At 33.2% G+C, this 26,640-nt stretch overlaps 1 protein-coding gene across 1 annotated transcript in view; it reads left to right on the forward strand.

Annotated features, from left to right (window-relative positions):
* The window catches only part of LOC125065522, a 170,873-nt gene that overhangs the window by 141,594 nt on the left and 2,639 nt on the right, over positions 1–26,640 (forward strand). The window contains exons 2-13 of the mRNA XM_047673204.1: positions 1,704–1,833; positions 16,682–16,803; positions 21,207–22,019; positions 22,123–22,263; positions 22,491–22,615; positions 22,844–22,972; positions 23,228–23,396; positions 23,595–23,758; positions 24,139–24,306; positions 24,481–24,683; positions 25,378–25,543; positions 26,480–26,613. Of these exons, the coding sequence (XP_047529160.1) occupies positions 1,704–1,833; positions 16,682–16,803; positions 21,207–22,019; positions 22,123–22,263; positions 22,491–22,615; positions 22,844–22,972; positions 23,228–23,396; positions 23,595–23,758; positions 24,139–24,306; positions 24,481–24,683; positions 25,378–25,543; positions 26,480–26,613 (2,464 nt within the window). The remainder of the gene's footprint in view (positions 1–1,703; positions 1,834–16,681; positions 16,804–21,206; positions 22,020–22,122; positions 22,264–22,490; positions 22,616–22,843; positions 22,973–23,227; positions 23,397–23,594; positions 23,759–24,138; positions 24,307–24,480; positions 24,684–25,377; positions 25,544–26,479; positions 26,614–26,640) is intronic.

Here is a 26,640-nt window from a genome sequence, read left to right on the forward strand (position 1 = left end):
AACACTTTTGAATCGTCATGTTACGGTGTTAAATTAATTGTCAAGCTACCACCGGTGCGGAAAGTAGATTCTACCGAGAAGAACCAACAAGAAACTCAGTTTTTTTTTTGAATGAGCATTAAATTTTTTAATAGGCCAAGATAAAAATTACTGTGGAATCTTATTATAGAAACTAGATGTTATTAGTTTACCTTTCCTCCTCGCGTCTATACAATGATCGTCACCGTTTCTCTAAAAGAAGATCTGAATATTATTTTAAAAATATTGTGAAGCAACTGTAAGTATAGCCAGCTCAACAAAAACATCCCGAAGGGAGTCTCGAGCAAGATTACAAACAGTACGAAGTATTTCTGCTTTATAGAAGAATATATGATAGAGAGGGTTGCCTACCACCAAGTTAAACACTTAGTTCAACTATTCTAAAGTCTTATATATTAATAGCGTAAGCCGATTTTGTGATTATTAGACGGTGTGTAGCTCATTTGGCTATCGTCTCATTTTGAAGAGCTCCAGCTGTAGATGTGCAGAAAAATAAAGAGGATTCTTGATTATTTGGATACTAAATACTTAAAATTTAACAAAGAATTAATTTTAGAAATATTGGCCGGAAAAAATGGAAAATCGTAAACAAAATTAAAGTAAATTGAGATCAACAAACTCCAAATTTAACTGAACTAATGTATACTATTAGAAATTAAAAATTTTCTTTTAAATAAAGGTTTCATCATTTTGGATGATGTAAATGAGTGACTTGCACTTTACAGTGGAATGAAATCAAAACAAAACCTGTCATGGTTTTCGAAAATCCTAAAAATTATTTTGAATAAACGCGAAGTTTTGCGGGAGACCGACTAGTATATTATAATTGATTATAAACTTGATATTTTTATTACATTGACTATTATTGCATATATACATAAACAGTTAAAGGTGGTCGGAGTTTTATGTAACAATGATGTGCCAAAAAGCCAGAAGTATCATTGTCAATTCACGGAAGGCGTTTGCTACGTGGCTGGTCCCACGTCTTATTGTAAATTGCATTTCTCCTCCAAATCCGCTTACTACATATTCCCTGATATATCGACAAAGTATTTTGTTCTTAATAAATCGTCATAAATTGTATCATCGGTCACTTTTCATTTCGTTTACCATTGACTGATGTTTACTAGTTTGAATGTAAATATCTTAAGCTATATCATACAAAAAGTCTTTAATTAGTAATATATGTCACTCAATACAAGATTATGTATATATCAATACTAATATTATAAATGCGAAAGTAACTCTGTATGTCTGTTGCTCTAACCACTAAGCCGAATTAGATGAAATTTTTATAAAGCAAGCTTGAACTCCAAGTGTTCTAGGACTAATACCGACCAACCCCTAAAACGTTAGTATTTGATGATTTTCCAGCGGAATATAAAAATATATTTTATTAACTTTATATATATTTCATTTAATTGGTGAAAAAGAGTATCTAAATCTAGGGATTTTCTGAACCTTCTTGTTAGAACCTATATTCCGAACCGACGACATCTTTACGTTGAGTATAAATAATAAATAAGCTTGTAAAATATAGAGTCGATAGTAAATTAATTCATGTCGATCAATGAATTTAACTAATCTTCAATAATTTATTAGCTATCTGTATGTGCTTTGATTTTTTTATTTTGTTGCCTAACGTGTATTTCTATTGTTCTCAGGGTTGTCACCATTCGTGCGGCACTGGCAACCGGCGGGCTACGAGCCGGTGACGCGGCATCGCCGACGGAGATCTTTGCCTCTTCCCCCGCCCACCACCACACTACGCCTCTTCTTCACAGCTCACAATAAGTAAGTTATTATTTTATTTATATTATATATATATTCTACCATAAAGTACATTCGTAACTGTATCGTTCGTATTCGTCTGTAAATGACCCATTGCTTTTATAAAAACCATGATTGACCCTTGCTTGGCAGGGGTCAAACTGGCCTGTCCGCTAGAAGATAAGTTTTAGAGCTCAATACTTCCCGCTTCACCAATGCTGGTAAATTGGTAGATAAAATTTCATCCGAAAAGTTTCCTTCATTGTTTTTCTTTATGGAGCGCTCTACTAATAAACTCAGGCCTTAGCTTTGGCCGAGCAATCTTCGGTTAAGATTTACGTGTTATAATTACTGGTCTATCTACTATTCTCTTTACGAAACTTTTTTTTTATTTCATTGCGGACAAGCATATGGGCCACCTGATGGTAAGTGGTCACCACCGCCCATAGACAAAGGCGCTCTAAGAAATATTAACCATTCCTTACATCAACTATGCGCCACCAACCTTGGGAACTAAGATGTTATGTCCCTTGTGCCTGTGATTACACTGGCTCACTCACCCTTCTAACCGGAACACAACAATACAGAGTACTGTTATTTGGCGGTAGAATATCTGATGAGTGGGTGGTACCTACCCAGACGGGCTTGCACAAAGCCCTACCACCAAGTAAACTATAAAAAGTTTTAATAGACATAAAGATATATTCATATTATGAAATATTAATTATTTTCCAAATCAATTAATTTCTCGTAATATTGATATTCATTGGTGAAAGCTAATACGCTTGCAATTTTTTGGTTTCCATTATAATTATATGACCACAAAACGCTGTGTTTAGAATAACAGTTAAAAATTAACAAGTTATTTCCATACACTTAAAATAATAACTTTGCTTTGTTTTTTTTTTAATAATATAATCCCGTGCAATCCAATTTGTACCGAAAGTAAATAGAACTGGATCTCCAAAATCAATCGGATCTGATCAGTATCGATAAAAATAAATTTTGATACAATGCTGACACGCACCACAGAGCAATTTTAATTAAAAAATCTATTTTTTAAACTAGCAATACAAATAATATTTATAACTGTCACCTGTCAAACGAATTAAGACTAAGAGGTATTTGCGAACACTGAAAATATAAATAGCACTTATTTCAACCTTCTTATTATATATGAGATTTCTCATAAATGTATTTTATCTCTAAAATATATTAAATAGTTTTACATAATTGATATCTGAAGTTTTACCACACCATATGTATGATTAGTTTTTGTTGTTATAATAATAAATAGGTAAAAGGCGCTGTTTATATTTACATAGGATGAACGTTTAGGTCTTTACTAAATAAAAAAAAATAAAATAAGTACGTTATTTTTATAAAGTGTATTTATTTTTTTATAAATAGAACCCATAAAATTATAAAATAATTTTATTCCGATTGGCTAGACTAACGTAGTATGATAAACACACACACACTCACACATAATCAGATACACGCACAAGCACAAGCGATAATTTTGATAGATGCTCTTAAACAAAAACTCGATTACCTCCGTATTCCGTATTTCGAAGAGGCAATACATTAATGAGGTACATACCTCGTGTATACAATTCATAAAGTCAAAGATAAACATCGCCCTTCTTCGAATGTCCGCGCATCAATTCCATTACCGATGGGAACGATAATTATTGTGTAGACACGTTGCGTGACTCGTCAATATACAATAGTTTATCTGTATCGGGTTGCTACTTTTATAGCTCGGTACTGTATTCCCATTAAACACGAACAATATACTTAATACTTATCCCCATTCTAATATAAATTTCCAAAGTTACATTGTTGTCATGTAATATATAACTTACATAAACCATACGATTCATTGTTTTTTTTTAAATATATAATGCCATAGACACAAACCAGATAGAGTTGATAATGAAATTAAATATAAAAAGTAAAACCTCTATTATTATTGGTTTATTAAAAACCATAAATAAAATTTTCAGAACATACTTACTAAAACATTTACTTGTAATTTTAGACCATATTGATCTAAGTATAAATTAGTTAGTGTTCCTTTGTCGTACGTCGAAGTACAAACCAGAGACAAATATCATATTTTCTAATAATTTTAGTAGAATTTCTGAATATTCGTAACCTTGATAAATATTAACTGAGGACCTTTATGCCTTATTAATACAAATATCGACAAAACGCTTACACACTGTTCGGTTTAAAATTAATAATATTTATCTGAGTGTAGGTATGTAGAGAGAGGTGATTACGATTCACGCATGAATAATGAACCAATTATATGAACATTAACTACCTCTAGTGATCCTATGTAAACGAAAGCATAACCTATAATATTATATATGTGTAGAACGCCTACAACATACACGCGTGGTACACAATACGGGCCTAACATATAATTATATTGATTTAATTTATACGAATTGCGACCTTCGCTCGGCGTAAATTAAATTATAACAATCTATTTTAAAATTAATAAGTATATTATGACTTAATCTACTTCACGATGGTACAATGGTTAAACATATAGATCTCAACCGCAGATATCGGGTTTAAATCCGGGTTAGCATAATTGAGCTTTCCTTTGCTTACGTTGTGTTTAATATTCATCTCGTACTCAGAGTTAAAGGAATACATCGTAATGCAACCTGCATGTGTCGTGTGAATTGCATATGCGTATCCACCGCCTTGAAGATAGCCTTTACGGCGAAAAGAAGAGAAGACCTTAACCAAACATTAATGAGATATTACTTTACTATATATTTCAATCATATTGGTTATTATATTCAATTGCAATCAGTAAGTTTTTCCAACCATGATTGGAACAAACATGCATGATTGGAACAAACCTCCGATTTTTGAAAACACATATTTATATGATTTCATCATAAGAAATAATGTTGAATCGAGTTTGAATAAAATTGATTGACGACATGCGTCTATGCATATGTATGTATAAACAAAAGCAGAAATCATTTAAAAAACGAAATTGAACTCCGGGACTCCGAACATATGGTTCATGTGTTTTAGCCACTGTGCCATCGCGACTCTTATTATTCACATCAGCTTTCAATTAAACATACATTCAATAAAAGCAAATACTTTAGATTTTAACGTGAAAATGTTGTACATCCGAACGGTGCAAATGCATGCCTCATTAGCTGCGCCGGATAAAAAACCCAATTGGCTGAAACGAAAGTTCTCCTACCAAGTTTCTGTGAAAGGGAAAAGGAAAAACAATAATTTCTTTTTTATTCGTCGAGCAAACCACGCCGTGTCTAACAAATCGAAGATATCCAGACTAATCCATTTGCAGAAGTAGCCGCAGCGGCGACCCTCCATTCCCTTAATTAAAGCGTTCCGAATCGAACGTCGATGTTCCGTGCCCTTTATACCGTACATCGAAAATAGATCGTTTAAAAGTAACGTTTTATCTTTTTTCTACGAGTTATCACGAGGGATCGGTCGCTGGCTTTATTTTTGTCTGTGCATGATTTGTTGCGCCGTCGATGTTACCTAATTCTACTTCAGAATTATTCGTCGTCGAAAATTTCTGATTTTACAATTAAAATCCCAATAGTAAGTCCTCTACTGTTAAATCAATTGCGTAATCCAAGGATCAAAATCAAAACTACCATTAAACCTTCAGAAACTTTTTATATATTTTTTATATCTTGGCATAGGTAATTCATAACAATTTTAAGTTTTAATTTTATAATATAGATACATGCACATCATATTGAAATGTAATAATAATAATATTAAATCACATCTTAACCAGACTTCGGCAACAGAGACTAATACGGTATGCAGATAAATGCATCTGTACCAAGAGACGATACACCACTACTAAGACAGTAAGGGAACCTGGTAGGACGGTATCCGTCGCGTGCGAAGACGGTGCAGATCCAGAACTAATGTCTTTACATGCTTTCTAAGATATTCACTTGTTTAGGGCTTATTGCATTGTTAGCTTCTAAGTTCCGTGCTGCCTAGTAAGCTGAATAGGCTCTATCCGGGATAAGATTCAAAACCTACAGATCTGCCGTATAAGCTAGACAATAGGCCAACGAGGCAATTGATGTCTACAGCATGCCTACGTTTTTTGATTGATAAAAAATAAATTAAAACAATTGAATGAATTGATATGTTCATTCCATTATTTCATGCTGTAATTCTAATCATTAATTGCATATGACAATATCAAACCATTTTGATTCATCATGTCATGTAATCGTCGTCGTCAAGACTTTGAGGATGACTCTTGGAATGTTGAACTCATATATTAAGTTTCATTAAAATTCACCCTGTGGCTTTCATTGGTTTTTGTCTGCAACAATATATCAACTTGAAAAAAATATATTCACGTAGAGTATTTACGTAGAATACGAAAATATAAAAACAATTATATTCGAAATACAAAAATAGGTCAATGTAAGTACAATAACATCGAGGATGTCAGGAATTGATTCATAACCAAGTCAGATATTCTGACCTACTTCGGACAATAAAGTCAAATTGTTCTTTATTATCAATCAGATATGAAGTGCTCAATTTCTATTCGTTAGTATTGAGGCTAACAATAACTTCAGCACGATAAAAACAAACGAAAAAAGACGAAGTACCGAATGTATCTCTCTGAAAATTGTATTCATAAAAAGATTATTTGATTTTTTTTAAACATAATAACTGACTTTATAAAACTGGCTGAATGTATCGCTTCAAATAAAAACTTGGTTCAATACCATTTAAATGGTAATGGAAATACTGTACTGTACTGTATCAATACAAAAAAAAATCACCAGAATCGGTTCAAAAACATAATAGTTATACCCGAATATACAAATAATGATTGCTATAGGTATTGATTTCCTATACAATTTTTGTATACTGTAAACTATAAGTATAGATTCAACATAAATTTAAAAAAATACTTAATCTTACTTGAATTCTATTAACATTTAATTTCAGTTCTTAAACTAATATCTAACCTGATAATAAAAGGTGCTTAGATTTTCTCTACAGACCCAAATCAAAAATTAATGTCACGAAATTTTAATTGAAGTTGAGTAAAGAAAAAGATAGATTACCTTTGAAAAAATTAAAGTCGAAAAAGGCATTTTGGAGGTTCCATAGTTAGGACAATGTTACGTATAAAACAAAAAGTATTTATATATATTTATTAAAAAAAAACGCATAACAAAACATTAATGTACCTAAGGTAAAACAATTTAGAGCAACGTTTTAAATCAACTCGTGCAACATTGTTTTATACTTTTTACTATAAAAATATCGAAGTAACTACGCAACCGTGTTAAAATATTGAACCCATTTAATAGCAGTAAAGCTATTAGAGCAACAACTCTGTTGCATTAGTGGAGTTACATCGACGGTCGTGGATTAGCCATTCTTCCGAACAATTTGGCTGAGTGCAACGTTTTAGCTTTCTGTTTGCATTGTTTCCACAACAGATTACAGTCTAACGATTATTATTAGGTAAATAAATGTTTACCCGCACAATTTTATGTGTGTAATTTGCGTAAACGGTGAATTGGCCCGGGTTCAACGACTATTGTACATACTAAACATCGCACACTTATAGTTTGCGTAACTATTCATTATGTGATTTAACTTACTTTTTGCTCATTCGCTCAAAATTCACTAAACATTTTATTTTAATAACTATTTGTTGAGCAGGCTATTGTTGACGTTTTATACATTGATTTAAAAGTATACGTTAATTATATTTATTTATTCTACTGTTTAGTTTTAATTGTTTTTTTAATCAATAACATTGTCATTAGCAGCCACTGCTGGGCTAAGGCCTCCTCTCCCTTTAAGAAGGTTTGGAGCATATTCCACCACGCTGCTCCAATGCGGGGTGGTGGAATACACATATGGCAGAATTTCGTTGAAATTATATACATGCAAGTTTCCTCACGATGATTTCCGTCACCGCCGAGCACGAGATGAATTATAAACACAAATTTAAGTACATGAAAATTCAGTGGTGCCTGCCTGGGTTATGCCTGCCTGCCAATAACATATTTAGATTAAAATTCATAAGTGTGAAGACTAAAATTAAAGAATAATTAATAATTAAATTGGATATAATAAATTTACTACAGCATGTTAGTGGTGGTAACTACTGTTGTCATGTACATGACATTGTCATGGCCGATCTTCTCGGCAGATAATCACCATACATTACGAACTGGTAGGAGCTTCGAATTAAATTCAATTCTAAAACATTACGATTCAAAAGTACTTTAATGAGCCTACTTGAACAAAGAACATTTAGATTTTGAATAACTACAATCATTCTAATTATGTCAATGATATTCATTTGTGGTAATGAGAAACTAATACCGTAAATAGAGATGATCAGTTCTGAATTCAAACTATCAATACGCAATCGATCAAAGCATTCAACAATTTATTCAACAAACGTTCCTGGTTTTACAAAGTTGTAACGCTGGCTTGTAGGTGTCAGCCGCAATCTTTAAGGTCAATTATACGAAGGTTCAAGAGGATATGATAATGATTGTAATTTGAAATAGGAAACTTTTTAACACTGTGGAATAACTACCAAATTATCTCTCTAATACTTTTTACCAAACCTATATTTATATGATACCGTAATTTCAATTAAGTGATTCAATTAAAGTTTGAAAGTGGCACCGGTAACCAAGAAACTATCTGGAAACTGGCTGTATGGGCATGTTATACGGAGGAATGAGGACCATGTTGTAAGAAGGGTTTTGAGAAGTAGGGGACGACCCAAGAAACGATGAATGAATTGTGTGAAACACGATATGGTTAGAAAGAATGTTACTTGAGAGATGACGTCTGACAGAGAAGTATGGAAGAAGAAGTCATGCTGCGCCGACCCCAAGTAAAATTTGGGATTAGGGCAGGAGGATGATGACCGTAATTTCAATTAAGGTCAGTTTATCGTTTATGTATCGACACAATTATGCAGACATGACTGTATTTGTATAACACAACACGATGAGCTCATATTACCCTGAACCATATTACCCTGACGGACACTATGGAAGAAATTAATTGGAATAAAATATGTCCCAGGACATGGATTAAAATATATAAAGAGAAAGTTATCACACAAAGTTTCCGACTCAACAAATTCAATGTTTCTGTCCTGGAGCAAAGTGCTCGACTCTTTAATAAAATCCTTCAGACTTTTACATCAGACAGTTTACACGGTCAAAAATTCATGCGATGTAGAACACTTGTATGGCAAAATTGTTTTAAAATCATATTTAAATAGTTATATTTATTTATTAATCTCGACAGATTGATAGTATACATGAAACTTAATTGAAGACCGCGAGTTCAATTGTGCGCACGTATCACTGAGTTTTCACTAAATAGTTCTTATAATTTAAAAGGAAAATGTCGTGATGATAATAGCAAGTTATATTTTAATATAATCCTGACAAGTGTATTCTGCCAAGTTGAACTGTAGAATTTTGATGGAAAATAAAATAAAAAACCAAAACTTTGAAAAAAAAAAACACCTTTTCCCCCAAAATAGATTAAATAGTAAAAAAAATGTTGCGTTCATTACAAGGAAAATAGATTAAAATAAATTAACAATACAATCTAATAACAACAAATCAGAAATTTGACGTGTAATAAAACAAAACTAGAAGAACATGAATGTGGTCAGGGAATTGACAGTTCCCAAACATTGTCCTAGTTCTGGTCGCATCGTATTAGTGTAAGTGTAAGCCAACTTTAATTGTGTTTCCGTTTGCGGCCAAAATGTTGGACCCTGCCGAAACTCTTAACAATATCAGTGTCGGAATTTCGCTCAACTGAAGGTTAATCCCTGAGATCTAGGGGCGAAGTTTTCGTGACAAATTGTAAAAATATTTCGCAGGAATAACAGAGTTTACGGAAGACGAAAGTGCTGCGAAGTTTTACAGAGTTTTGGTGTCGGTTACATGATAATACTGTCCCTTGCCATATGCGGTTGTCCTCTGGAAATGTACGGCTAGGTATCGCGTAACAATTGTTATATTTGTTTTAATATTATATTTCATAATAAGTATTCAAATGAAACCCTTCGAGTTGTATTGCACATCATGGGCGGGCTTACTGTATGTACATTAAACCTATACTTTTTTACAGAATCTATTTAATTTACTTAAAATTCATAATAGTTTCACAATTAAGATTACAAAGCGAACACAATAAAATACTACGTAACATAACAAATCCAATAAAATCGTTCTCATTTCTTAACGAAGAGTTTCTTAACGAAGTTAAAGATTCTTCTGCAAAGTCTCGACGTAGATCTGTAAAGATCAAGAAGAAAGATCTTTTTATAAAAATATAAAGACTATTTGCTTAGTTGTGTAATTAATAGAGTGAAAAAGTCATTTAAAAATGAACATAAGGTATGCAAATAATTCTAAAATGATACCGAAGGCTTTCAGAGCCATGTGGCAGGTCTCTTATGAAATGGCCTCAATATTGCCTTTAAAAAGCCAGGATAGCGGTCCCGGGACGAGCTGAAAGCTCGGCTTGTTACCAGAAATGAGTAATGGCTTCGGGAAATTGCGTTCCCTAATAACTTCTTTTCCGAGTTTCCAGTGTTGAGCCACCCAAATAAGGACGGACGGGCAAATGTTGGCCGACTTCCTAATAAAAGTTCGTAATTTATGCTGTCACTTTGTTTTGATTTAAAGACTAGAATTAATCATTGTCACGCTTGATAGACGGCCATATTAAGAGAGAATAGCTCATTTATGATTAGAAAACACAAGCTTCACCCGTGATCTATTCAAAATGTGATCTTTAAAACGTCACATAAAATTATACATTGACAATGTATTTGAACTAAACTATTTTAGCGTTTGTAACTTAAATATTTAAATATATAGTTTTATAAAATAACTGCTATATTATGTGAACTAGTTTGCCCGGTGGGTTTTTTCATCCGCAATATCTCAAGGACCATCCTACCTTGTTCAAATCTTAGAGTTGTTAGGAGTTGCTCTAGATACGTATGCTATGTTCTTTTGTTATTTTATACCTGTCGTATTGATATTTCTATAAACGTAAAAAAAAAAACACTAAACTAACAACTTGATTTTATTTGCAAATAGAAATATCAATAAATTTCCATGTTTTCGCTATTATCCCAATTTATCTTAGATCATCTAAATTATAAATTTCACGCTCCTTAAACCACTAGTTTAAGTTGTACTGTCCATCGATCACTTTTAAAGTTTAAGTAAGTAGATTTATCAATAAATGCAATAGTCGGACAGCAATCTTCGACTTTAGTTAACTTATAATTATAAACTAAAACAATGAAAGTACCCGTTTATATTATATTTAAAATATTCATAAATCAAAAATAGCGTATTGTTCTGGTCCTAGATTAAATGATGAAGTGTTTAGTCTCCCATTTCAAAAGATATTTTGCCTTTTTTTGTTTATATTTTATTATATTTTATTGCACACGTAAACAGTTGAAATAAAAGATAAAGAAAAAATTGCGTGCTGTGGATTTTTAATCAGTTACAAAGTTCTCTCACAGACAGCCTTTAGTGAAAGATAATTACAGTTTTACAGATTAATAGAAAAATTAAAATACAACTTATTTGCAATATGTATATGCACATTGCAAAGGCAATCTATACTAATAATAATAAAATGTCATCAGAATCATCAGGATCAAAATTAGGAAAAATAACATTCTTTGTCTCACTAATACAATATGCTCTTGATTGCCAACTGGCTACTAATCTCTCTCAAGCGAGGTGTAAGATCTCAACGCAAGATAAAAGTAAGCTAAGATTAAATAACGCAAAAGTGTTAATTTAGCAGAGTCGCTCCATCATCTCTGGCTAATAAGAAAAGTAAAGTAAATCCGCAGCATTAATCTTGTTACTTGTCTCTGCGAGGCCGAATAACTTCCTAGCTGAACTCGTCTTATTAATATTTATCAAACTCCAGGTGAATATAGGCAGATATTACTCGCGTGGCAGTCAAATGTTCTGGTAATTAATAGGAAAATTGAATTAGTCATAACTCGGTTATCAGACAATAAGATACTGCCAATTCAAACAAGCTAATTAATTCTGATGGGATAGACTGTTCCCCTTATTTCTGCTCGAATGCTGTAATAACAATTGCTAGCATCTTTACTCGTGTATTTTATTGATTTTAACTCAATTATCGACGGTACATTCCACTCCTCGGTAGTATTCTCAAAACTTTCCTCTAAGCGAACAACTAGAAACTAGAATAAGTTTTGAGATTTATAGGAGCACTTAATATTGTTTTTACACATCTAGCCGCGATTCTATCCCTTCTTGGGTTTTATTCAACCACTGTTTATGTACATGGAAAGTCTTCCACGACTACCTGAAAATCTAGTGGATACCTCAAGTCCAAAAAGGTCAAAGTCCTATAGTTTCTCTTTGGGCTTTAAGTTTATATATAACTTGGTACTTTGTGAGAATAAAAATAAGATTTTACACAATACATAAAACATGAATATGTAATTTAAATTCTAACTAAACAATGCTTGTCGTATACTTCATATCTTTTATATTAAAATAATAAATTCAAAATAGCAAAACGTGTTCGGCCATTTAAATTTAATAAACCGAAAACGATTGAAATTAATCTTATTTAGTTGTTTTGGGTTTATACTTTAAGATAAATACTGAACGGAAGATACAATTTATATCCGCCATCCCTTAAACATGAATGCCACCCTGACTTATAGATAGATAGATATATCTTAAAACTGTCTCTTCTGACATTCTGGTAATCTAGAAATATTTTATACAAAGTTTCTGTTTGTTTATTATAATTTTCACAAATTTCATTTAAAAATTGGTACGTGGTGGTGGTAACGAATATAACATATAAAACGTAGCGAAAAAGAACTTACCCGTCGTATTCGCGTCGTTTAGGAAATTCGCGGTATAGATATTTATCCAATACCTTTTTCATATTTATACCAAGCGCGTAAGCCCAATGCTTTCTCTAATATAATATTACAAATATATTTTTATCTCTTTTAATAATCTACAACATTTCTCTCTTGAAAGTAATGTTTATCATGTTGTGAAAGCTTCATTCAAATTAGTGCATACATGTACAATGTCTCGACTTCTATCACAGTGCCTGTGTACACCTCAGGTATTCAATATCGATTTTCTGACGTATTACCAAACATAAATATGTATCTAAATATTTAATATGAAATGATCTTACAAAATAATATGAATTGAATATATTCCAACATATATTATTGCATATAATATATTGCACGTCATATTTCGCAATTCAAAAGAATATTTTATTCCAAGTTTTACCAATATTCAACAACAGTTTGAATGTAGTTTGTATAAAATTACTACCAAGTTCGATACGGACAATATTTAGTTCAACAATAGGAGAAAAATTTATTTTCCACGTTCCAACACAATGTATCATGAACTCCGAGAGGGCTCCTATAGGAGATTCACAAGTCACAAGTTTTCCTATAACGAAGTTAGAACAAACAAGTGGGGACTGGTGGTAACGTCATTACATGGTGCTCGTTAGTGGCGCTTCTGATCTCGTCCAATCCACTTCATTCGCCTCGATTGTGAACATTTTATTGTGTTACGAGCACCGTCTGCAGCTCCCGACCATCCGCTTCGCATGCAAACATAAAAATGTACGAATGAAAAGTTTTTACTCAAATAGTTATATCCTTTTTTTAAGTTTCATATTTACAACAATTAATATTTTAAAACATACATTTTCAACAGTAGCCTGTAGTAACTTCGCTAAATATAGATCATCAGAGCAGAGGCATCCGCCCTAAGGCGAAGGCTTGGGGTTTTTGCCGATTAATGGATATACACTTGGAAGAATCCTACCGATGTTTTCTTTCACAGCCGAGCACGAGTTTAATAATAAACTGATGGTCCTCGTCAAGCTTCGAAACTGTAGTCAACGGTTAAGATTCACGTATTCCATTCTGGGCGATTAATAATGTGTTTTGTTCATACATATATATTTTTAAATATGAAGACACAATGTATTTATTTACCAAAACACATTTTCACACTCTTACTGAAGTAAGTTTCCAGTGTTATCGCGCAGTCGTGGGTCATGTATGTAGGTACTGGTTTATAATTCAGTGCATGCAGAGAGCTATTCTTCTAGTACTTAGGAATATGTTTTAAAGTAGACAAATTACTTTTAGATAATCGTTTATTTCAATTAATAGTCTAGTGGAATACACTCTAAACTTACTCAAAAAGTGATGAGGCTTTTGGTTATATAAAGACGGTTACTTTACTGTAGTTATCAAACGAAATGCGTGCGAAATTATGATAATCCAAAAACATGCTTCGTAAAACTGTATCATTTTAGGAATCCAAATCGAAGTATTAATCAAACATTAACGAAAACAGTTTGTGAGTGCAATTCACATAGAATTTAAACTTAGATTCAGATTATTTTTTTGTCTTTTTGTCGTGACGAATTTTTGTTTCTTCGTTTTTCAAATCACAACGATCCTAAAGAAGTTTCACTTTTAAAAAAACGTATGTAGCAGATATCGCAGTACTGTAAATTCAATAAAAATTCTCACAGTGTAGACACGGTGTAACAACAATATATCACCCGGACGTATAACACTGATATACCGCCAGCACGTGAGTACTTTATGATACTGTCTCTTTACTTAGCTCACTTTTTACACACGACTCAAACTTACCTCATGAATAAAATTAGACACCGTTTAACTATAATAAGGATTTTGTTCATTTTACAGTCATTCAAACAAAAATCATTGATTTTATATACTTAATAAAATTGACTTGTCAAGTTCATAATTTGATATTTCTCTTGATTAGAATCAGTTCAAAGTAGGAGAAAAACTAACAAGCAAAGCCTATTCGTAGTACTTACTATCTATAGAACCAGCTTTTTAATAGCAGATGTCCTACCCACTAATTAGACATCGTAACTGTGGTACAGTGCTATATTTTATATATGCATATATTCGTGTGTGAACCATTGTAAATTCATACAACAAACGCTGAAGCTTATATCTCACAGTTAGCTGACAATTAGATATGTACACTTACCTCAAACTTCCGAAACGCTGATCAAAGTTAAATTAACTAATTTGAATTCAAGCTCAATGATCATTGGTCGTTGCAATCGATGACGAAATAGGTGCCCAATGAGCGTTCAGTATTTAGTCAGATTTACTAATCGGTCTTTAATATGAATTACTATTGGTCATTGGCAGCCGATGACGATACGAATAGGTGACCAATGAGCATTGCTTAATTATTAGATTAACTAAAAATTCTAACTGGGGTTTTAAGTTCAGAAACTTTTGCTTAAAGTTACAGTCGCGACCGTCGCAAAGATATTGCACTTATCAATAGACAAATCATTCATAGAACATCAGTTGTATTGTACCCGGGTATTTTATTTATATTGGAAGTGTGTATTTTTTTATTCAATGGACAATTTTGATAAATTTTATACTGCTAACGAGTAATTAGTAACCGAAGATATACTATTTGCATAAAAAACCTCGGGACCCCTAAAATGTAATTCATTCTATTTATCTTATTAAAACAATTCTGTATTAATTAAAAAGACAAAACTATTAAGAACCATTTCTTCGATAAATATAGTTTATTTTTATTTACATAATATGTCTTTTGTAAGTTATACTTTTTAATCTGTCAGCACAACGACGAATACTATATAACTTATTTTGACATAATAATTATGACAAGACAAAATAAAGCAATACTGAAATGTAAGAAATGTCTCGAATACTGTAATCTGTGTTTGCATTTAATACATTTCCATTGGTGATTTGTCAATGGCAACGTCTTATATGGTATGATTAAAAATAATAAACCAGGAATAAGTCTATGCCCCTTAACAGCATTAGAAAGTAGGTGTTAAAATACGGGGCAGCGGTGTAGCTCCGATAAATCAAGTTATTCCTATATAACACTGATATAGTACCAGAACGTGGGCACTTTACGGCCCGAGTTTCTAAGTTTTATACACACTAAGTTTTCTTGTTAAATGACTGCGAGAATGCCTTTTGAACCTTGAAGTATGTTATCGAGTAAAGTTATCGGTATACGATTTTGATTAAACTTTTCCAAACTTATTTCTTAAGGATCAGTGTTCGTTTACTGAACTCCTACACCGGGTATAGATAGAACTGAAAAATAGTACACACAACTAAAACCCAGCACAAAGTCATCTGTGTATATACACTAGTTGTCATGGCGATCGGTTAAATGATAAAAGTTGTGGTGCTACATCTAAAATTGCCATCTAATCGGAAGTCACTACAAAGAGAAACCTTCTCCCTGAAAATACATACATATACGCCTACTTTTACAGTGTTCGGTCAAATTGTGTCAAACTATACAAAACACAAACAGATATACATATTTTTTATATATAACTTTAACTAACGCACTGAAACGATGTATTTATATATATAATTATTCTTTTTAATGTTAATGGTGACTTATTTGTATTTCGGCCAAATACATATATATTTTGAAAAGAAATACTTTTTATTTAAAGCTTAATTTAATTAACAGAAAAATTCAGTGTTGCGAATTTACATACATTTGTATTTCAAATGTTTTACGTAAAAACCTTATACCAGAAGTTTATCTTCTATGAGTGTCACAAGTACCGACTATAACATGTAGAACGCGTACGTCAAGTGCGTGCAGCACTTAGCGCGGTTAGTATAATATACATTTTTTTAATAAAGTTATCTCGCTTGCTTCAGGGAGTTTCGACTAGTGCTGCAGCCAGACCCGAGCTCCGTTTTCGCGGAGGGCGTGCAGTTCCACTCCTCGGCCGGACCCATAGACTACAACACCGCCCATGTCTACTCAGGGAAGTTAGAAGGTAATCAATTCACAAAACTAATAAAAATCGAGATCTTGTGTAAGTGTTAATTTTATGCTGCAATCTATATAATAAAGATTTCCTACGGGTCGATTTAACCGCCATTCTCGAGGGAAACAAGCCAACTACGTAGGATATAAAGTATTGCACAATAGTGTGCACAAACACAGGTGAACTCTCTATTCCTTCATTGTCATAATCGAATGAGGCGCGAGATCCGATACGACTAAGTACGAAATAGTTCAGGATTTTATTAATAAAATAATAATATATTTATAAGAAATTAATTAAGAATTATACAATTTAATAACAGATCATTGATTTAATTTAGTTTTATTGTCAGTTTTAATTAAATCGAGTTAACCAAATCAACGGAATGAAAGCAAAGAGCGCCGGAACTTCTATTGACACGTCAATTTATTCACACAAATATAATTAACGAAGTTAAATAGTGTACATACTCTTTGATTAACTTTAGTAGTAGTCGTCAAACCTATTTTAAGTTCTTATCTATCATTACATTGATATTAATATATTTTTTTAATATTTAACTGTGCCGCAATTTCATCCGCATTATATATTATAAAACAAGTATACACATAAACATTTACAACCAATGCCTATTTCATATCAAAGATTACTACAATTTCTTTAAAAAAAATCAACCGGTGCATTTGTTTGTAAGATTGTTTTACGGCTGGATTCGACTTAATCCTTATCATTTTTAAGTGAACTTGTAATGCCTACGGATAATAATCTATGAACAACCCACGATAAATCACACCCAAACAATTTCAAAACCGAATATCAGTTTCTTAAATTATTTCTGAGTTCAAACATAAAACGGTAAAATACTTAGTATTCGTTTAAAAAATCACTAACTAATGGTTTTTTTTATGATATTGGGAGGCGGACGAGCAAATGGGTCACCTGATGGTAAGTGGTCACCACCGCCCATAAACCAATATCACCAATCCGCCACCAACCTTGGGAACTAAGATGTTACGATCTCCCTTGCGCCTGTAGTTACACTGGCTCACTCACCCCTCAAACCGGAACACAACATTACTGAGTACTGCTGTTTGACGGTAGAATATCTGATGAGTGGGTGGTACCTACCCAGACGGGCTTGCACAAAGCCCTACCACCAAGTGAATACTTATTATCTTCTGCAAAACATCACTAAAAAGCAAGAAGATAAAGATTGCACGTGTAGAAGTATAGATTTTATTTATGTCTCTGATCGTCAATTTCACGTATTATTCCTTGAATGGTTATGTATTATTCATGACACGGCATATTACCCCAATTTACAGTTTGATTAGAATGTATTCGTATGTGTTGATTACTTGATTAGATGCATGTGGCATTTACGTCTCCGTGTAATTAAACATGATTTATGACAAACTAGCGACCCGCCCTGGCTTGGCACGGGTGCAATGCTGATACTAAATATACTACAGAATGTTTTACAACGTTCACAGCTTTATTGTGATTAGACAATACAAACCGCTATGTCCCTGCATTTTAAATCTGTAACTTCTTCGAAAATATTAATTTAAATTACATGCTGTAAAGAGCCAAATTGATCTATATTAAATGCACAATGTATTTAAGGTACTAATTGGATAAGGATTAATGCTGTATTGCTTCAAATCACTTCGAAAATAAGTCATTATTTCTCGTAAAAAGTAAAGGATAAAAAACGGTTAATGTGGGTTATCCCTAAGAGATAGATATCGCGGACTTTTTTTTAAGACATTTTTAAGGTGTACAGTACTGTAGTACATTAATTTGATCTATCACGTGTAAGCGCAAAAATGTGTTTATTTACGTCATCACTTTAGAAACCTCTAAAATAATCAGTGTTCCTCTACTATATTGTGCATGTATTATACATATAAACCTTCATCTTGAAAAAAATCACATCAAAATCTGTTGTATAATTTTAAGGATCTAAGCATACATATGGACAGACAGCGGTAAGCGATTTTGTTTTATACTATAGAATGGTTTAGCATCATGATTCACATCCAGTCGAATAAATAACAGACATTCAGGTGATTTTGGGCGTACAATTTCCGATGTATAATATTATTATCATTGAATTTACAAATGTAATAAATAATACAAATATTAACACAACAATTGATTATCCTTGCAGTATTACAGTAATAACATATACATAAATACATACATATATACATACATACACAATAGTGTATAGACCATATAACTGATAAATAAATATAAAGCTACATGTATAATGAAAAAAACATAGTTCACCCAGACGGAGCTAAAAGATTCATTTAATATTTTTGTGAAATAGACGTACATAACGTTTAAAATAAAATAACGGGAATCTTTTTATTTCTCACACTTAACATACAATGTCTATTTAAATTTCACGTCTCTATAATGTGAAGTTTATTTAACCACACTGTTGTGTTGCAAGTAAAACATAATCAAATAAGCGCAGGATGAACGATCGTAAAAACCTTATTAAAACATAAAAAACACTCATATAATAAAAACTTTTAAACCTTATTAATAACTCAATTTTAATTATTAATGAAACTTAATTGTATTCAAAATAATAATGACAGTTAGGTAATACCGTCTTCTAATAATAAATTTAAAAATATATTTTTCTAAATTCTATATATTAACAACAGTCAAATGACATTCGTCCCAAAATATTCCTTGTTTTCGGAGAGCATACAATAATCTGTTATAATTAACTTCAAACGACTCCTTAAATCTTACCCTTCCATATTTCGGGTCTGTCAAGATAATAAATTAGGACGAGAAGAAACTTCAGTATTCTGTACCAAACTTAATAAAACGAAATTACGAGGTGCGACCCATCTGGTACATTCGAGACAAAGTGAATTTTGATGAAATTAGTTCACAAGTTTAATGGAGTATGCTTCTTGAGAGTTTGACTTAACTTGTCTTCAACAACACACAACTCATTTAAATATTGATACATATTACAATTAAACAGCCTCCTGTATGCGTCAAGTCGTACTTTTCGCCGTTGCGTATGTTTCGCTGAAGTTTAATAAAAGTTGTTGTAAATGCCTGTAATGTATTACACTGCACTGGCCTAATATTGTCGATTCTTTTTAAGTTTATTTTCTCTTTTTTTATTTCATTATGTAACAATAAAAAGTTTACAATTTAGTCGCTGTGTTGTTGTTGTATTGCTCATTCCTCTTACTTACTAGTTAGCTGTTTAAGATGCATAGATTAATTAACTATCACACTATTATGTCTATTCCAACCACAAGAGGACAAAAGCCTTATATTGAATTGGACATTTGACAGCGAATTGACGCGATATCATTGGTCGAGAGCTTGATTAGTATATGATATAAATATGGATTTGCCAAAAATGGCATTTTGAACGTTGATGAAAATTATTTCGGAAGTTTGGTAGTAAAATTAAAGTGGACATAAGTAGTTAAATATAATAGTGTTGTATTATAAATATATCGCTAGTTTGCTAATAGCTGAGCTATTAGCAAATGGCATGAAATACGTAAATCCAAGATTTGTTTATTTTTATTCCTGGAATATATATAGATCTATTCATCAACAAAGGCGCCAGCAATAATAATTAATTTAACAAATATAAATATATAAATATATATATATATATATATGTATATTGCTGTCTTTAACCTTGGGTGTCTTACGCACACAAGATATCTTGTGAGCACTTATGATAGACTTCAATAATGATCTTGCGATTCTAAGAAATTATCGATGTCTTTTAATTTTATCAAAATCAAAGTATTTTTATTATTATAAACCATGAAAGACCGGACAGAGTAATGAATAAGGTCGTATTTATAACAAAGTCATAAGTATAATTTTGCGAATTAGGTACATATCAAATAAAATTAAAAATAATCAATCGATATTCCTTTTAAATTGCAATTGCCATATTATTTTGATTTTATTTAAATCGTTAAAATAATAATAATAATATAATTTGCAAACTATATTCGTATTTAAGGTCTCTTTAATTGTATTAAGTAAAGAAACACGATCTCACTGCTTAAACAGTGAGTAAAATAGTATTACACTATCTTTTATCAATAAAATAAATGTAAAGGAAGGCGAGGGCGAGTTGTAATTAAGGTTATTTATGAGCGGTTTTCATCCCTCCCACTACGACTGCAAGTTGTGATTTTAATTCATTGAGATTCCGGAGCTCTTTGCACCTCGAATTAGTTTGCATAAAATATACTCATACATTTATTTATACGTTTCTACTAACTTGTGATTTAAACACTATTTATAACATTAATAAACACTATTTATAAATTCAATTAAAAACATATTTTTATTAAAATATTACTGATGATTGCTAATTATACATTATTATCTTTCAGATGACGATTCTTCTCATGTCTATGGTGTGATAACCGCTGATGGTCTATTTGATGGAACAATATGGACATCTAGTGAAGAGTATTATATAGAACCTCTTTCCCGGTACAATATTGACCATCCCTCTATGCACAGTGTCATATATAGAAGATCAGACGTTGAGCATCCATATGCTAATAGCGACGTTACGCACTGTGCCTCTCATCTACTCCACGTCAAAGGCAAACTTGGATATCAAGGGGAACTGCTTAACTTTACTGATCAAGTAACCGTTAAGGAAGTACCTTTTAATAATAACTCCGATGATTTACATAGCGAAATAAACAGAAGAAAGAAGCGATGGCTTCCTGAAGACGAAATGCAAGACGACGAGCCAAAGAAGAATCCCGAACTACCTTTAGACTTAGACGTCCCCTACACCAGTAATAGTGATCCATTCGATAAGTTTAGTACGAGAAAACCAAAAACCAAAATTGATAAAAGTAACCTCATTACTAAAGTGCGACTCGATTCAGAAGAGTCGAGACCGAAGCCAAAGACGCACGTTGAAGTGATTAAAACCAAGGCAGGTGTTGTGACGGTTAGCAAAGACATAGTTAAGAAGGAACCGGTTGGGTACACTATACTCTCAGCGAATGCAAGCGATGACGGCAGACATGTGAACAAGAGAGCGACTGTAGATCCGAGAAAAACTACATGCTTGGTTTATTTACAAGCCGATCATATGTTTTATCAGAGATATGGATCCGAAGAGGCTTGTATAGAAGTTATGACGCGACATGTGCAAAAAGTCAACGCTATTTATAAAGTAACAGGTACTTATTTATTTATTTACTTGAGTTAAACAATAACTAGTTCAGTATCATTAACACAATTTATTTTCTAACACCAAAATAATCGAACCTCGTTTCCTTTCAGATTTTAATCAAGATGGAAAACCTGATAATATAACATTTATGATTAAAAGGATTAAGGTTCACACGCTAGACGCACTGAAAGATCCAGCCTACAGATTTCCTAACAACTATGGCGTAGAAAAGTATTTAGAACTTTTTTCAGGTAATTTCAATAAAATTATAGCTTTTATTTTGCTAATAGCATTGCGGACCATTTCTATTTTTAATTTATATGCAATTAACTTTTATGACTTACAACATTAATTTTAGTAATGTTGAAACAATGAAGTCAAATAAGTTTTATTTGAAAATAGAATTATTTATTAAATGTCATATATACTTAGTTATTTAAAAAAATATCAAAATCGTTTTGTTTATTTTTTTTTTCAGAGGAAGACTACGATGCTTTCTGCCTAGCGTACATGTTTACGTATCGTGACTTCGAGATGGGCACGTTGGGCCTCGCGTGGACGGGTGACTTAAAAAACGCTGGAGGTGTCTGTGAGAAGAATGGCGTAAGTAATTTTTGAACACTTATTTATTTTATTTTCTTGAGCCTTTATTTTGTTTTGATAGACAGAATTTGTCTTAAATTCTATTTTTTTTAATTCCTTCCAAACAATACCGAAAATAAACACAATGAATATAAACTATTGCTAAATAAATTGTCCTGTAAATATCAAATTCATGCATATCAAGCTTATGAAACAATTAACATTTGTGTTTAATTAATTGATGAACAGCACTACCGCGGCAGTATGAAATCGCTGAACACCGGCATCGTCACGCTGCTAAACTACGGCAAGCACGTGCCGCCTGCCGTGTCGCACGTCACGCTCGCGCACGAGATCGGACACAACTTCGGATCTCCGGTATATAGTTTAAGAAGTTTTGTTTTATTTTATCGTTCTCTCAAATTCCGCAAGTGCTTTTTCAACTAGATCTATTCAACTGATTGAGCTTTAAAATGTTAGATACGATGGTGACAATACATTAAATTTTAATTAAACAATACATAGTTTTTAAGATATATTTTTTTTAATAATTCAACTTTGATGTCTAATTTTAGCCCAACTTACAAAAGAGTATCTGTGTAATGGACTATAACAACATTTCGTATATTTCAGCACGACCCAGAAATGTGCACACCATTCGGCGAAGACGGTAATTACATAATGTTTGCACGAGCGACGAGCGGCGATCGCAAGAACAACAACAAATTCTCACCTTGCTCTCTCCGCGCTATCGACCCCGTTCTAAACAACAAGGCGCGATCGCCGAAAGGGTGCTTCACGGGTATGCTTCTGAAACTTCACTATATCATTTATTACATTTCACCACCCCATTGAATGTCGTCACAGGAATGAACACACATATTATTTGAATCTATTCAGAATTAGAAAACAACCATTTTCTTTTTATTTGGTTATTTTTAATAATAAAATGTAATCTAATGTATATCTCAATGATTTAATAAGTAATTCGACGTTCCAGAACCTCAGCCGGCGATCTGCGGCAACGGCGTGGTGGAGGAGGGCGAGGAGTGCGACTGCGGCTGGGCGTCCGAGTGCACGGACGTGTGTTGCCGCCCGCAGGCCGTGCGCCCGCACTACAAGCCCTGCACGCTCACCGAGCACAGCGTGTGCAGTCCCAGCCAGGTACGGTCGACCGAAATGCGGAATGGTTTCCTGTCAAACCCTTCATCATTAAGACCTACTCGTTTCGTCAAGAATAATTAAATTATTGGCGACAATAGATTGACGTCTGACAATTTGCAGTTTGAAAGATATTAGTTGTAGTTTACTACAGTCTTTTACTACGGTTAGGTTATCAACCAAATCAATACCTACAACAATAATTGCACTTAAGCGTTAGAAAGTGTAACTGATAACCTTTATATTAGAAAAAAACGTAATACCTTTCACTGGTTAAGGGTAAAGGATAACGGCACAGACTTTAAAAAATTAAAATGATAACAGTGTTGCTAATTGCTAGCGTCAGAACCCAAATGTTCTAACTATATCTCCGCTCGGTCCAGGGCCCATGCTGCACGGCGTCGTGCACGCTGAAGTTCGGCGACAAGTGCCGCTCCGACAACGGCTGCCGCGACGCCGCGCACTGCGACGGCAAGCGCGCCGCCTGCCCCGCCAGCCGCCACAAGCCCAACCGCACGCGCTGCGACAAGGAGCTCGTCTGCTTCATGGGGGTGAGTCTTGACTTAGGTGACAGGTCTTCCGTTACAGGCCGATCGAATCGATTTACGACTAAATTTCTCACAAAAAAAAAGGTCGGCTTAAGTTTATAATACATAAAAAATAAAGAATACTAGTGTTAAGTCTGTAGTCTAAGCGATCGTAAAACCGACGTGTATCGGTTGTAGGAGTGCACCGGGTCGATCTGCCTCGCGTACGGCTTGGAGTCGTGCCAGTGCGCGCCGCGCAAGGACGACCCGCGCTCGGCGTGCGAGCTGTGCTGCCGCAAGCCGGGCGGCGCCTGCGTGTCCTCGTTCCACTGGAACACCGCGCCCTTCGACGTGCCCGACATGTATGCGAAGCCCGGCACGCCATGTAACGACTATAATGGGTAAGTTGTTAAAAGAAGATTTGGAAAAAGAAGAACAGTTATGAATTCTCAAATTTACTGATATTCTAGGCGCATAACACATTATATATATAACAAAAGGTTTTATTTCTTAGATAAAAAAAAAATATATTTTTTTAAGAAAAAGTTTACTATCACTATTTTGAACTGTTGCATAAAATAATGTAACGTACTATCAGCGCTGTATAAAACAAAGTCGCTTCTTGTCTTGTCTGTATACTTAGATCTTTTAAACTACGCAACGGATTTTAATGCAGCTTTCATCAATAAACAACGATTCAATATGGATTTTTATAGTATGTGTAATATATGCATATTATAGTATATGTGTGTGTGTGTGTGCGTGTGTGTGTGTGTGCGTGTGTGTGTGTGTGTGTATGTGTGTGTGTGTGTGTGGGGGGGGGGTGTGTGTGTGTGTGTGTGTGTGTGTGTGTGTGTGTAGAGTAGTAGAGAAAAATCAAGAAAATTAACTTTGCAAGCCGAAATAAATGAGAATTTTTCTTTTTATTCTTTGAACTTAAAAGTTGTATACATATAAACATTAATATTGTAGCCGTGTAAAGCCGGGAGAAGCTAGTTTAATATAAATTATGCACAGTAAAAGAAAATAAATAAGAAAGAAAAATGTTCAGAACATTGGGCTTTACATTCAAAGTAATCCATATTCCGTGTCCAGGTACTGCGACGTGTTCCAGCGCTGCCGAGAGGTGGACCCGTCGGGCCCGCTGGCCACGCTCCGCAAGCTGCTGCTGTCCGACGAGAGCATCGCCGGCTTCAAGCGCTGGGTGCTGCGCCACTGGTACGCGGTGCTGCTCATCCTGCTCGCTGTCATTGCTCTGCTGGTCAGTCGCCAAGTCGTTTTATTCTCAACTCAAATATTTTATTATTCACAAAAACATTTAAGGCATCGAGCTTCAAGGTGATGAATGTGAATGAATGAATGAATTTATAAAATTAAAAATAAAATTAATTATGTTAGAATAACAGTATTTAGAATATTTATACGAAATTATATTATTATTATATTATATTAAGTTGACGTATTTTTTTTGATGTATGATTTTATGACGTGTATTATTTATTTTGGTTTTAATTTGTTTTTCCTTCAGCGATCCTGCAGAGTTCTTGACGCCGCAATAGATATCAACGATAAAAATTAAAATACATATTTTAGTTTCCCTTATTTAGTTTAGAAGGTATATGTTCGTGTAATACATAATTGTATGCTAGAACAATTTGAGCGATAAACATTTAAAACATTTTAACAAAAAACTCAAGGTAAACCTTTACAAATAATAACAGGTGCAATATAATTTTACCAAATAAATAAATCATTTTTAAAATGGCAAACTGTATACCGCTAGCAACTTTGTGATATATTTTTGTTGTGTTTATTTTTTGTTTTCGACCATCACTAGATAACCTTTACCTGTAACATGCTTGGGAATGATTCATACTTAGAAATATCGTATTTGTCTGTACTAAAATCATACATTTCTCATTTGTATTTTATTAAAAGAAACTAATTGTTCTCGAAAACCCTTACAAATTAGGATAGTTTTGTGTGTGTGTACGCTCGAGTGTGGTAAAGTTTGTCGATCTGTGTATATGTACCGATGATAATGGCTATATTTTTTCTTCGTTTAAATGTTACAGAAACGTAACAAAACTTTGATTAAATATTAATAATAAATCCCTCTTATTGCTATACAAAAGTAACGTAGTAAGTAGACGACAAATTACCAGTTCCCTTACACCTTATGTTACTGTAATTTCAGGTGGCTAGCACCCGCTTCTTCGGCCGCCATGCAAAGAAAATCAAATCAGTCACAATCATTCATTCATCGACCACTGAAACCGTCCGCTTGCCAGATGCCGCTGATCAAGGTCTTATCGTCCACACTGCCGTCAGGTAAAAACTATTTTAAATACTCACGAA

Source organism: Vanessa atalanta, chromosome 7 (genome assembly GCF_905147765.1).
Source record: "Vanessa atalanta chromosome 7, ilVanAtal1.2, whole genome shotgun sequence".
In the NCBI taxonomy this organism is placed as follows: Eukaryota; Metazoa; Arthropoda; class Insecta; order Lepidoptera; family Nymphalidae; genus Vanessa; species Vanessa atalanta.